Source organism: Lepidochelys kempii, chromosome 9, assembly GCF_965140285.1.
Source record: "Lepidochelys kempii isolate rLepKem1 chromosome 9, rLepKem1.hap1, whole genome shotgun sequence".
Taxonomy (NCBI): Eukaryota; Metazoa; Chordata; order Testudines; family Cheloniidae; genus Lepidochelys; species Lepidochelys kempii.
Window position 1 is genome coordinate 82,952,791 of NC_136388.1, and position 14,829 is coordinate 82,967,619.

Consider the following 14,829-nt stretch of genomic DNA (forward strand, 5'->3'; position numbering starts at 1 on the left):
GATGAAGTTGGAATATTCTGACTGATGTTAGAACCGGTAACAAATATCAAAAGAGGTTGCCAACTTGTGATGGCAAAGTAGGACAGGAACAAAATCATTCTCCGTTAGTTTTAATGAGAGAAAACAATTCAGTTTGAATCTTAAGCGATTGTTTCTCCTATGTGTAGTTTTGTTTTCTTTAACTATATATATTTTTGTAGGCAGACAGTGTCCCGGACTTTCAAGAGATGACAAGTAATTTGCATGCCCATATCTAATGGTCCTGTAAAAACAGTCTTCTTTCATTGCACACCTTAGCCCAATCCTCCTCGCCCTCTCCAGTGCTAGGCTGCTTGACTAAGTCCCAAAATTCTACTCATTGTAAATTTATAGCTACTTCCAGTTACTCACTGACCCTACAGCAAGGGTTTTGGAGGCGTGGCTGCTGATTTTGGAAGAGCAAAATATAGACTGTTTGTTGGTGGGAAGAAGAGTGGTGGTTGAGGAAAGCTATGAAAATAATGCAACATGCAGGCAAGGAACCTGGCACTTGTGAGAAAGATTAAGCAGAGGAGAGTAAAGAAATAGCTGGTTTTGGAGGAGCATCCAGTTTGGAGAAAAGAGATCACCTGATTATGGGGAAAAAAATACAAAGTTAAGGCATAAAACAAAGCTACAGAAAAAATGATTGCAGAATCCAAAGTAGCTAAAAGTAGCAAACTGCCCAGTTTCTCCCACTGAATCTAATGGAGATGGAATTTGATTCTGTTCTAATTTGTGGACAGAAAAATGTCTGGCTCCATGTTCAAAGTAATTTTTCTTTTTTATGTTAGTTTTGAAATAAGTGTCAAATTAATTGTACTTGAAAAAATATACAATTGTGAAATCATGGAAATACACACGAGTTGCTTTTTAAGAAGGACTTGCACAAAAACTGATTTTTTTTAAAAAAAGGTTTATACTCCTCAAAACTTCACATTTTAAAACAGGTTTGTAAGGTTTCAGCATAAAATGACCCATGATACAAAGAGACAGTGGGTATCATCTCTGCCAGGGGATCTCAACCTTTCTTTCTTTACGCCCCCAAACATGCTGTAAAAACTCCACGGCCCACCCGTGCCACAACAACTATTTTTCTGTGTATAAAAGCCAGGGCCCATGTTAGGGGGTACCAAGCAGGGCACTTGCCTGGGGCCCCATGTCACAGGGGGTTCCACAAACCTAAGTTGCTCAGGCTTCAGCCCTGGTTGACAAGGCTCAAGGCCTGGGGCTTGAGCTTTCTGCCCCAGTGAATATAACACCGGCCCTGCTTGGCGGACCCCCTGAAACCTGCTTGCTGCACCCCAGGGGACCCTGGGACATTGACTGAGAACTGCTGATCTACACCGCACAGTGCTGTTTGAAAACATACATTAAAAATTATACACCTCCTTTGACAGATTCATGATTTGTGCAAGTTTGTGTCCATTGTGTAAGGCAATGAGTGTCTCCAGGGAGGTTCTGAGCACCCTTAATTCCCAACTTCAGTAGGAGCTGAGAGAGCTCAGCACCTCACATGACTGGATCTTAAACTATCCTACCCAAAAATCTAGTTGAGGAGGAGGGAGAAAAGGAGAGAAAGGACAGATGCGTTACACGTTAACAGATCACCAGTATTCTCAGTTAGCGTGTGAGGATACAGGAACCAGCACACAAGGAATTATTCTGTGCAAGCCAAATGCAGAAGCTGCTAAAACAAGGAGATAATTAGTTGACAATGTATAGCCTCTCAAGTGAAAAGTTATAAATACTTAGAAGTTTGTACATAGCATATAATGAAGTGTACATCCTTAAAGAACACCAGACTGGCAACTGGACTGGAAAGAGAACCAAGGCACAGCCAACCAGAATTACAATATACAGAGATTTTCTTTTTTCTAGCAGGGGGGACTTGTGTATGAGCAGGAATTCACCCCTGGCCCATCTGTCTCTATCTGGATGATAGGAAGATAACTAATGTATAAAGTTTAATATTTAAAACTAAATGTTGACACAAATTGTTCTGATATTAAAACCAGCCCTGAATGAGGACGAAAACTGTTTGCTCTCAAGAAAGACTGCCCCAGCAAGCAATCTACTCATGTATAAATAAAAAAACCTAAACAAATATTTGAAATTAAGCGTTTTCAACAAATGAATGTTTAAAGTGTTGTGCTGAGTTAAATCAGTACAACTTTCCTTTGAAATAGATATACAAGACGTCTCTAGTTTCACATCCCATATGCTGAATGGGAAATTTTTACCTGTTGTGTAAAGGCAGATAACCTAACCTCCTGTTCAGTCTGTCTCTTCACAACTTGCCTATCATCACTTTAGTGGGATGAGGAATTTAGCTGATGTTTGCAAATTTGTTCTGAAGTATTATATCAGTTTGTCAACTTGTATGTGTATCTTTTTTCTACACTCATGTTTCTCTGTCAAGATATCCATTCTAATGACACAGACTTTATTTAAACAAATCTATATTTTTGGAATTTATTTCCAACATTTAACTCCTTAGTGGTATTTTAATATTCACAACTGGATAGACTCTTGTGAGCATTACTAAAATTGTACGTTAGAAAAGACATAACTTTCAGAGTATAATTACTACAGAAGATGGTTTGCTCAAAATTCCAAAATCACTAATCATAATCAGATCATTTCATGAAGACCAAAACCAGTCCAAATTTTACTGAAGAGGCATTTGGATATATTATGAAGAACTATTCTTAAGAATATACAAATATCCTGAGATGTATCAACTATTCTTTGTGGAGCTATCAACATACAGTAAATAAAATAATCAAAATAGGATAATATATTAACTTTATAAATAATTTTCTTTTAAAGCAGATGTTAATTCTAAACTGGAGAAACAAATTAAATAACTAGAGAATTTAATTCACTGGCGAAGTTACAATAAAACGACTATTAAGAAAATTATCTATGACTTACTGCTTGAATTGAAAAATCTCATAATAAGAAGGATTTAGATAGAGTCAATAAAGTTTGTTTTCAACTGTTTTAAAATGACCATGCTATAGTGGCTCTGTACTGGGCTAACATCGCCTAAAGCCCTCTGACAGCTGCATGGCACTCTAGGTGGTCTAGTAAAAATCCATCTAAAAAAATGTCTGGCCTAACAATTCAAGGAAAACCAGTCTGGTGTTTAACAATAATGAATCATATTCTAGTAATCTAAAAATAGATTCTTTAAAATGGAGAATATGCCATCTTTCATTGAAAAAGAAACAGGGTCACGATAAAGCAGGAGAAAAGCATTTCTCCCCCTCCAGACAGTTTACAATCAATTAAATACAATAGCAACCAAGTCATTTAGAAATATCTATATTTTCCTCACATGTATGCTTGGAACATTTGCTCTTTAATTGCTTACAACAAATTTAAATTAATACCAAATTACATGATTTTGACATCATTTCTATTCTATTGTATTCTTTTCAGGAGTGCCTTCATTACTGTAGTATCTCAGTGCCTAACAGAAATATATTAAGTTAAATGAGTAGCTTCTACCATGTGTGGTTCTTTCTTTCTCCCTTCTTTTCCTCAAGAATTGCATGGGAATAAAAAAAAATTAAATAGCACTTTTTTTATTTGTTAATATTAGCAAATGCAAAATCAAAACAATGCGTCTTGCACTTGGTGGTGGGCTTTGTGGTGCAGAAGTTTGGTCCACTTTGCTTCAATATTATGAAACCATTAAATACTAATTCAGCTGAAACTGAAAAAAACCTCCCTAAAAAAGCCCTAAATATTTTCTCCAAGGGCCAACTACAAAAGTCTTACAAATAAAACTGAAAGAAATATGATCACTTTACTACATAAAGGATCTACTTAGGTTATTTTATACATGGAAAACGTGAAGTTGTATGAAATGATTGTTATAGTAAGTGAAAGACTTAATTTCACAACAGGTTGGTTACTCAGGAATTAACCTTTATCAGACTACATTTAATGTTAAATTTATTTTTATTAACTGTGATCTTAAATGTACTACAAACAATAGCTATCTTACACTTACCTTATTTTCAAATCTGTTTTGAAAACAATGACCAAAACAAGTGCTCTGTGTATTTATGGCTATAACACACTTTCTCTACTTGAAGTTACTGTAAGACTGACATAGATTGACTTAAACCAGGGGTGGGCAAACCTTTCGGCCCGAGAGCCACATCGGGGCGCAAAACTATATGGAGGGCCGGGGTAGGGAAGGCTGTGCCCCCTAAACAGCCTGGACCCTGCCCCCTATTCGCCCCCTCCCACTTCCAACCCCCTCACTGTCCCCCTCAGAATCCCCAACCCATCTAACCCCCCCTGCTCCTTGTCCCCTGACCTCCCCTCCTGGGATCCCCCACCCACCCCCTGGGATCCCACCCCCATCCAACCTCCCCTGCTCCCTGACTGCCCCGACCTATCCACACCCCTGCCGCCTGACAGGCCCCCCAGGACTCCCACACCCTATCCAAACCCCCGTTCCCTGACCGCCCTAGAACCTCCGCCCCATCCAGCCGCCCCCTGCTCCCTGTCCCCTGACTGACCCCCCCAGAACCCCTGCCCCTAACCGCTCCCTGACTGCCTCCTGGCACTCCCTACCCAACCCCCCCACCGCCGCCACCACCGCCTCACCATGCCACTCAGAGTGGCAGGAGCCCGCGCGGCGGAATGGGCAGAATGGTCCCGCAGGCTGGATGTGGCCCGTGGACTGTAGTTTGCCCACCGATGACTTAAACCCTGAAGAACAAGGTTTAATAGCCGCTAAAAATTTGTCATCATTCAGTGTGATAACTCTGAACATTCCTGACATCCATGTAAATATTCAATCCCTTTTTGAATCTTGGCCTCAATGACTTCTTCTGGCAACAAGTTCCACAGTTTAATCACATGTTGCAGGAAAAATCCTTCCCTTTTTTGGTATGAATTTCCAACCTTTTAAGTGAATTGAAGGTCCCCTTGTTCTTGTGTTGAGGGTCAGGAGGAACAGAAGATCCATTCACCTTCTCTATTTCATTCATTATCTTATATATTTTTATCATGTCCCCTCTTATTTGTTTCCCTTTAAAAGTAAACAATCCCAATCTTTTCATAACACTCTTTCCCTCCTAAGAAAGAGAGCACTGTCCACTTGAACAGGCTTAAAGATTTATGAAAGATTTGTGAATTATGTTACCTTTGGCAGCATGGGTGTATCCCTCTTCTTTTTCTTTTCTGAATTAGGGTCATCCAGCAAGTCTGGCTCAAAGGTATAGAGCTCTGTAAGCTCATTCATGGTAAAGTGACGCTCAACCTGCTGCTGGTCAACTACTCGGAAAGACAGTGACTGCTTTGTTACTTGACGATCATATATCTTGTCCTCCATTGTTCCCTAAAAAAAATCCAAATATTTGATTTTTTAAATCTAAACACACAAATGGGATCAAGTTATTCTGTCACTGAGAAAAACAGCAATGATAAGAACAACACTATCATATCATTAACGTTTGTTCAAAAAGATAAAGAACTTTACTCCAATACGTCTCCCGTAGTTTGCTAAATTGTTTAAAAATGAATGTAGTCCCTGAATGAAACACCACAAAGGAACATGAATTGCCAATGCAACTAATGGTGCATGTCTATTTATTAGTGTAATCAATATATTTTAATTTCTTTAGCTTCCTGAAGAAATCAGCTTTTGCACAACCTCCCGAAATTGTAGTTTTTAAAATATGAATATGAAAAAAATTGATAATTCTGTTGCATCGTTCACCTTATTTTAAGTTAAACAAAAACAAAAATCACACTAAATAAGAAACAGATGGGTTACAGTCAATGACAGCTTTTAAAAAAAAAAAACTTAGGGGACATGGGACTGGGCTCAACTGAACATGAGTTCTGGTGTGATATGGTGGGTAAGAAAATGTGATCCTTGAATGTATAAGCAGGAGAATAGAGAGCAGACGTAGGGAGTAGTATTGGCATTCTATATAGATTAAATGAAAATAGCGCGTGTAGTTCTGGTGTTCACAATTTTAAAAAGGATGTGAAATTGAAAATGATTCAGATAAAAGCTACAAGAATGATTTAAGTTCTGGAAAAACTATCTCACAGTATTCAGAGTAGCAGCCGTGTTAGTCTGTATTCGCAAAAAGAAAAGGAGTACTTGCGGCACCTTAGAGACTAACCAATTTATTTGAGCATAAGCTTTCGTGAGCTACAGCTCACGTTGCATCCGATGAAGTGAGCTGTAGCTCACGAAAGTTTATGCTCAAATAAATTGGTTAGTCTCTAAGGTGCCACAAGTACTCCTTATCTTACAGTAAGAGACTAAAGAAGTTCAAGCTATTAAGATAAATAATTAGAAGATTAAGATATGTATTGAAGACCTATAACTACCTAAACTAGAAAAAATTCTTGTAATAGAGGGCCTTGAATCTATCAGAAAAAGGCACAAGATCCAATGGCTTGAAGCTGGAGCTAGACACATTCAGACTAAAAATAAGGCACATATTTTTAAACAGTGAGGTTAAACAAAAACAGGAACAAATTACCTATGGATATGGTTGATTCTCCATCACTTGGGAGTCTTTAAATCAGGACTGGACGTCTTTCTAAAAGATATGCTCTGGCTCAACCAGAAGCTGTGAACTTGATGCAGGAATCATGAGTGAAAATCTACGGTATGTATTATGTTGTAGGTCAAACTAGCTGATCTTACTGGACCCTTCTGGACTTAATATACACAATTTTTTTCTTTTCTAATGGTCTGACAATCTTAAACCCCAATTCTACTATCTGATCTACACCAGTGGACCCCTTTTCCTGTGTAGCCCCCCCCCAGACTTCAAAAAGAGTCCATAAGGATGTAAGGGTCCGTCTTTACAGATAAGACATCAGGATCTGAGCCTGAAAGGATGAATGAGAAGCATCCAAATCATACGTACCTGAGCCAAGAACCTGTACACAAACACAGGTTTGTTCTGCCCAAAGCGGTAAACCCTAAAGATACTCTGAATATCATAGGATGGATTCCAAGAGGCGTCAAAGATAATCACTCTATTAGCAGCCACCAGATTAATTCCAAGGGATCCTGCCTTAGTGGAAATAATAAACAAACGACCTCTGAAACAACAAAAAATAAAATTATGAAATGTAATATTTTACAAACTGACTTCTCTTACCTTGGATTCCTTAACTGTTACAAACATGAAGTTTTTGAAATGCTGTAACCTAAATCCTCTGGGGTCCTATTATGAATTATTCATAAATTATAATGATTCAAAATCATCTAAAACCATGAAGTTGTAAAATTTGCAACTTATGTTCTAAATAAAAGGGCAAAGCTGCTAACCAGCTGTCAGAATTACAGGACAGGGACTTTAAGAAGTCATTTGTTACCAAGAATTGTTCTGAGAGGAAAAAAAATCTTTTTCTTCAGACATTTGAATTCAGGATCAAATGTAAGAAAATTAGTTATGCCAAGTTAAACCATCATTTAAAAATGAATACATGCTGGTTGGTGTCATTGGAACTATTATCTGGAAAGCAGACTTTAAAAATTCCTTGGCATGAAACTGTTTCTAGGACATTTTTTATAAAATAACGCACCTTTGTTTCTTTACATGTCACTATCACCCAAGATTAACTTTAAATTAACAATGCAAAAAATCTCATGTAATGTTGAGATTGACATTTTAAAAAACACAAAATGCAAGGATTCTAAACTTATAACAACAGTAATTGTACCTTTTTGCAAGTGTGTAATATTCTTATTACTGCATAAGTTTTAACTTGCAACTTAGCATGTAAGTAGTGGCAGAATTTGGGGAATATAACTTAAAAGTAATTGATTAGTGCAGTTTTAACACTGCATGAATTAAGTTTATTCCATTTATTGCTTTTTAAATATACAATTGGCTGCATTACAGATATTAATTTGAATGTTGACATATGTATTTGGGAAAATTCATGAAACAAAAGAGCTTCAATTAATATGTACAACTGCATATTATATATATATATATACACACACACACGCACACGTATATCTATCTATCTGAGAGTAGAGGTAGCTCATGAGGCACCAGGGCTTGGCGATGCACCTTCTACCTTTACTCCAGATATGAACTTCCAGTGCTTTATGGAAACTCTGAATCCTTATTAAATTAAACAAACAACCATAATGCCTAATTCAACTGTGTTAACTAAACAGATGGACTCACAGAGACCATCATCAACATACCTGAAAAACTCATCTTGAGTGAAGTGGACATTGAGACAGGTCAGACCCAGTAAAGCAGTAATTTGGTAAACTTTCCATTCTCAATCCTGAAAGTTCCCCAAGTCCAAGACATTTGGGATGTAGTGAGCAGGAAGAAAATATTAGAGAGAGGAAGACATAAGTAGGACAGAAGCAAACTGTTTCCCCTTGCCTAAAATGGTATTAATCTATTTTGAGACAACATTGTTTGGAGACACTTTTCTGTCTGTACTGATATATAAAAGTATCCATGGATGACAAGGTGGTAGCTTCACAGATTTCCTCTGTGGTAGCTGATGTTCTTTCTGACCAGGATGAGATTGTGGAATAAGTTGAATCATGTTTTTTTTTTCCTGTGACTTAATATGCTTCAGTGATACATTATTTGATCCACCTAGCCACAGAGTATTTGGATGCATTCAAGGCTAGACATTTAGGGTAAATGGAAATGAACAAAGATGACGTTTTTCTATACTGATCAATTCCACTTAGGAATATTTTAATTGCTGTTCTGACATATGCTGTACTTATCCTTTCAGGTGTTGAAGATTCAAAGTAAATGAAGACAAAACAATTTCCTATGAATTAACCTTGATTACCAATAACTACTTTGTCATCACAGAAAATATAGTAAGAAGATGTATATTCCTAAAAGCAGAGATTTCCAAGACTGTTCTTGCCAACCTGGTTACAACCAAGAAGAAAGTTTTCATGGAAAAGAAATAAAAAAGGGCATTTCAGGCCATTGGATGGTTCATAAGAACTTGTACCACTCTGGGCCAATTCTAGATAAGAAAGGTACACCTAGTGCTTGGTTTGGACAGTTATACTACTATAAGCTACTTTGATGACATCAGGTATTTAGATAAGCATGAGTTTTTGGCCTAGTTTAACACCGAGATATAAGACACTGTGGAAGGAAGTCTAAGATTCAAGTCAAGGCCACCGCAAAGAACTCCAAAAAGAGCTGGAATGCCTGATTTCCTGGTGCTGATTTTTGTATGTTAACATCCTTACGGGCATTCAGTTCAAAAGCTTGCATAGGCAGAGAATAGGACAGCCTGAATGAGGTTAGAAGAGTATACTTTGGAAAAGTATCCCATTTTGTTCAGTTCTTGCTACTCAAAGCCAAAGTTTTAGGCTCGGTCAGTCTGGAACAGAATGCAGGAGCAGACATCTACTTAATGGAAAGACAGAGCAGGGACTTTTGCAACTTTTCCACTAGGTCTAAATACCTTCTTGGCCAATTTGCAGTGACAAGAATGATAGATTTCAGAGTAGCAGCCGTGTTAGTCTGTATCCGCAAAAAGAAAAGGAGTACTTATGGCACCTTAGAGACTAACCAATTTATTTGAGCATAAGCTTTCGTGAGCTACAGCTTACTTCATTGGATGCATGCAGTGGAAAATACAGTGGGGAGATTTATATACACAGAGAACATGAAACAATAAGTGTTACCATACACACTGTAACAAGAGTGATCAGGTAAGGTGAGCTATTACCAGCAGGAGAGCGGGGGCAGAGGGAGGGGGGAACCTTTTGTAGTGATAATCAAGGTGGGCCATTTCTAGCAGTTGACAAGAACGTGTGAGGAATAGACAGATGTTTCCTCTTTTATCTAATAAATCACTTTCTTCCTAGTGGCAGAAGGAGGGGGAGAAGGAAAGAAACCAATCTAGCTATCTGAGAGTCAGTGTGGCCTCGCTAATTTGTGGTCTGCTTCCCTGGTGAAGAAAAGCCACACCTCTGAGTTTCATCTGGATGTATATACTTGAACCTGGCTCTATGGATATCAGAAAGAATACTTCCTGATTCAGGGACCATATAGAATATTGACTGTCTGCAGATAGTTTAACCAGTCTGGTTATGTGTTCAGTGACTTCTTTACATGGATCATTTTAATGGAGGCCAGCTGAGCTTTTGTCCAGGAAAAAAAAATCTGTATTGTTTCAGCATTTAGACTTGAAACATTTGTACGCCACTGCTGATTTATACATGCCACAGTTGTGGGGTTTCCTTTTTTGTCTGAACTAGGACATACTATTTCCCTTAGTGCTAATAAAATGCCAAAGAGCCAGCCTAACTCTATCTAGATCTCTTTCAAGATGTTGTTCAGGAACCTTTCTGCCTCTGACCTTTTTATCCACTCTTTGTATTTTGATGGTCCATGTGTGCTCCGCAATCTGAAATACTGGTATCAGTAGACAAGATTTCAGGGACTGGGTAGTGGAAGGAGGATCCTGCCATCATATGGGTTTTTCTATCACCATGGAACCATAGATTTTAAGGCCAGAAGTAACCACTAGATCATCTAATCTGACTTGATGTACATCACAAGCCTCCAACCCCACCCAGCACCCCCATACTAACCCCAACAACAAAATTAGACCAAAGTATTACAGTCCACAGGAGACTAGACTACTATGTGCTACAGGCAGAGAATAGGAGGGACTGAGGTATACCATGCGCAAAGCCCCTGCAATGGCAGGGAAATGATTAACAGTGGGATTGTCACTCTTCTCTTTCCTTTATATCATCTCATATTGGGAATGGTTCCAGACCCCAAGAGGAATCCCTGAAGCTCTGTCATGTACGGTCATGTCTCTTGAACACTGATTACTCCTTAGACAGAAGATAAATGCAAGTGACAATAGATGGATGACCTTCAGTTCTGTAACACCTTCCAGAATAGTGCCTGGATCTTTTCAAGCTGTACTGTTTCAGGAAGACTCTAGTTCTCCTTGGGTCTCCCTAGGTGGAAGATCCTCTTGAAGAACAGCTAAGTTTACCAGGAACCCTTATGCTTGAAGTACAGAAAGGATCCTTAATGTAATTTCCTTTGTGGCCCCTGAAAACGATGCTATGATGAGTCTGCCTTTAATGAATGGATATAGATAAATCCCTGGACTCCTTCAGTAAGTTAGTGTAACTAAATGGCTTTGTGAATACCAAAGGAGCAGAGGATAGATTGAAAGGTAATGTTATTTATTAAAATTGGTGATTTTTGTAGGCAAAATGAAGAAACTGGTGAAAATAGGGCCTGACTACAAAATGCACATAAGGTTCTGTTGAGGCCATGAAGTCCTCCGAAGAGATTCCAATGGTAGCAAAAGCTAGAGTTTCCATTCTGAACTGTTTTCTTCGTCAACCTTTTCACTCTCTTGAGCTTGATCTCCTCTAGTTCTTTTTCATACTTAGAAAAATCTGGAACACCACTTTGGAAGTGCTTGCTCTTTCTTGAGGATGGAGAGGTGATGATGAAGGTGCTTAAAGTTCCAGAGTAACTAAGTATTCATCTTGCACTATCGCCTGTATCCACCTGTCTGAAGCTGATTAAAATTAGATGTCTGAGAAGTGGAACAGCCTGTCACTAAACCAATTTGTGGATGGAAGTAATCCTAGTTGCGTTAATACACTAATGTTTGGATTGGAAAGAGGGATTGAACCCATTCTCTGATCTGGACTTCCACTTGGCATCCGTTTTCTGGTATTTTTTTCGGGGAGTAGGAATGAAAGGAGCTTATGCCCTTATATAAGGCTGTATTCGTCCTTTACCTTCATTGGACTTCTCACCAGCCAGAATTCTATCTGCAAATTTTGAGGCACAGAGGATTTCCTTTGAATAGTTATCTGCTACTCAGGAACTAAGCTAGAGTCAATGCCAGATCACTGCATTTACTTCCATGGCTCTTGTTGCCAGCTTCCTGATGTCCCATGGATGTATTCACTATGAACACTCTACTTAGCATACCACTTGAATCAACCATGGTTCTGGGAGTTAAGGATTTGTAGGTCATCTGCAGCATGTGGTTGCCCTGTAAGCCCTTATGGGCTGCTGAAATAGCTTCAGGGTTCCCTCTGTGGATGGCTTCTATTTTTCCATCTAGGGAAGAAAACCCCCTCACAACAGATATTGACATATACTTTAACTTTGATGCCACTGGTGCATGTGTCTTAGAGAATTTAAAAAGAGAATATTTTGTGTTCTAGATCCTGTAGATTTTCAAAACTGAGGCAGAGACTTTGGCACGAAAGCAGGAGTGTGGTCACGCCCAACGGCCTCACTGACAAATCTGAACAGCCTCCCATATATGCAGGAAGCATGACATGGCTCAAATGTCTCAGACTGGGGCAGTATCAGGATCCAGAAATGTTAGTTTCCTGTATATTTGATATGTAATTTTCAAACATGTAATAAAAAAAATTCAGACAGAAGTTCCATAACTGCTATTGTTACAAATAAAACTTACGATGACTAAATTAGACTGGAGGAAAAAAAATCCGTTTTTCAGTTTGCTTTATTCATCTGATAAAAAACTTAGTGTATGGCTGGTTTCACTGTATAGCCAGTCTTCTTCCCCGTTTGTGTAGGCCTTTCCAATTGTAACAGAAGGAGAGAAATTTTAATAAAGAGGAAAATATAATTATAAAACCAAAACCAAATTGACAGAGAAATTGAGGGACAGGTTTCAGCTGTATGGTTTAAGGTTTATATTTCAAACTTATCCACGCACAACAAGGGGCCTGAAAAAAACAAAACAAAAAAAGCCATCTATATTTTTACTAGAATTTCTCCACAAAAACCAATGTCAACAATCACGAAAAATATCAGCCAATGATTAATATTTTCAAACTGTTATATGCATCTGAAAATAGTCTTTTCCAACCATAACTAAATTATCCATGAAACAGTGCTACAGAAAGAGAACATTTATATTTATGAAAATTCAAAAATTGTACACAAATAGCTGTGAAAATGCAATACAAAGCATACCTGTTACACTGAGAACTGTTTATTGGAGAAAACCTAACCTTGTTGAGGAGATATAAGGAATAACCTTTTCATTCATTTTAAAACTAATTTAGTAAATAAATATTAGTGAGATGCATTTATTGTCAGGTTAATGGACCAATGCTGCAACAGAGTGATTCCCATTTGTTCCATTCAGAAGTTGGCTGAATATATTCAACATGTGCAAGGGATAGTAAGCTTGCCACATCAAAGGACAAGGCATGTGGCATAGAGTAAACCCTATAATCAACCAACTTAATAGGAAACCTTTAACAAAATGACAGAAGTCCTTTCTTCTCAAATAAAATCCCAACATCAAATGCATTTCTCCTCATTAAGGGCGGAACTACACACTATCAAACTCACAAGTCAAAACTAAAAGTTGTTTTTCATTATTTCACTGACTTAACTCAAAGTTAAGAAAAATCAATATGAAAGCTTATTTTGCTACCCCTTATTTAATTCATTAATTTTTGCAGTCTGGTCATCTCCATGTTTAGCGTAAATAATTGTCTTTAAAATTCATTCACATTTGGCCAGTATTGTGAGAGAGTGTTTAGAGACAAACTACATTACTAATTTAAACGTTAGCAGGTTGGTGCAGTGGCCTTGCACATGCATAGTTTACATTACAAACACACAGAGACACACACACACAAAATTCTCTCCTGGGTAAGACTAAAATTCCCAGAAAAAAATTACATGAAAATAGAGTTAATGTTAAGAGTACATATTAGTAATGTAGGGTAATGTACATTATATGGATTTTGCAATTATCCCAAAGCCAGGTGTATATACCCAGGAAATTCAGAGTTAATATTAAACTTAAAAGAAAACAAAAATTAAGGTACAAAAATACATAGTTAGGGTACCGAAATATCTTAACTCTGCCATACAGTGGCACCATGTAATAATCTCATGACTGAAGTTTAACATCCCCATGAGGTGCAGTGGTATCAATATTTTTTACACAGGGGGAGCTGAGACAAACACTAAAGGCAAAATTGTCAACTAATTCTGGGTGCTCAATTTGAGATACCTAGAGCCTACTATTTCAGCATAATTAGCATTTAATAGCACTTTATATGTTCAGAACAGAATTCCCATTCACCTCCGTTGCAATTCTGAGTGCTCAGCCCTGCTGCAAATCAAACCCCAGGTGTCTCAAGTTGGATACTAAGAAAATGAAGGAACACAATGGCCACCTGTGAAAGTTTTAGTTTACATGACTTGCCTATAATCAGAGGCAGACACCCGACATAGAAAATTTAAATTTAAATTACGTAGGTCAGCAAAGTTATAAGTAACTGAAAACAGGATCTCATAACAGAAAGTGCTGGGACACTTAGCTATAAAATATTAAATACATACACACACACACACACACTACAGAGGAAGAAGGGGCAACAGTACAGGTACAAAACCTATGTAAAATATCTTTAAAAATAATTAAAGTTCTATCACTGGGAGGATATTTTGGTATCTGCACTATCTTAAAAAGAGTTCATAAGTTAGTATAAGTACAAAACAGATGTAGGAAGAAAAGAGGAAATAAAAAGCTACATAGAATTATCTTACCTCACATTAGTTTCATCATTAAATTCTTCAGCCCATTTCTTTCTTGACTGAGCCGTGGTTGAACCATCTAAACGATAGTAGTCAATATTTCTGAACCATTTTCCTTCACCTAGAAATTTGAAGGTAAGGTGATTAAATGACACCAGCACAATATGAAAATATTAGCAGCACAATAATTTAAATACTGATCATTCAGGGCCAGATT

At 37.8% G+C, this 14,829-nt stretch overlaps 1 protein-coding gene across 8 annotated transcripts in view; it reads right to left on the reverse strand.

Moving 5' to 3' along the window:
- The window catches only part of ATRX (ATRX chromatin remodeler), a 140,915-nt gene that overhangs the window by 21,834 nt on the left and 104,252 nt on the right, over window positions 1-14,829 (reverse strand). For 7 of the 8 annotated variants that reach the window (XM_073361136.2, XM_073361133.2, XM_073361132.2 and 4 more), the window contains 3 exons: window positions 14,625-14,733; window positions 6,939-7,116; window positions 5,189-5,383 (listed from right to left, as the gene is read on the reverse strand). In XM_073361136.2, the coding sequence (XP_073217237.2) occupies window positions 5,189-5,383; window positions 6,939-7,116; window positions 14,625-14,733 (482 nt within the window). Of the gene's footprint in view, window positions 1-5,188; window positions 5,384-6,938; window positions 7,117-14,624; window positions 14,734-14,829 lie in introns of those variants that run through there. The other variant, XM_073361139.2, reaches the window with a different exon arrangement.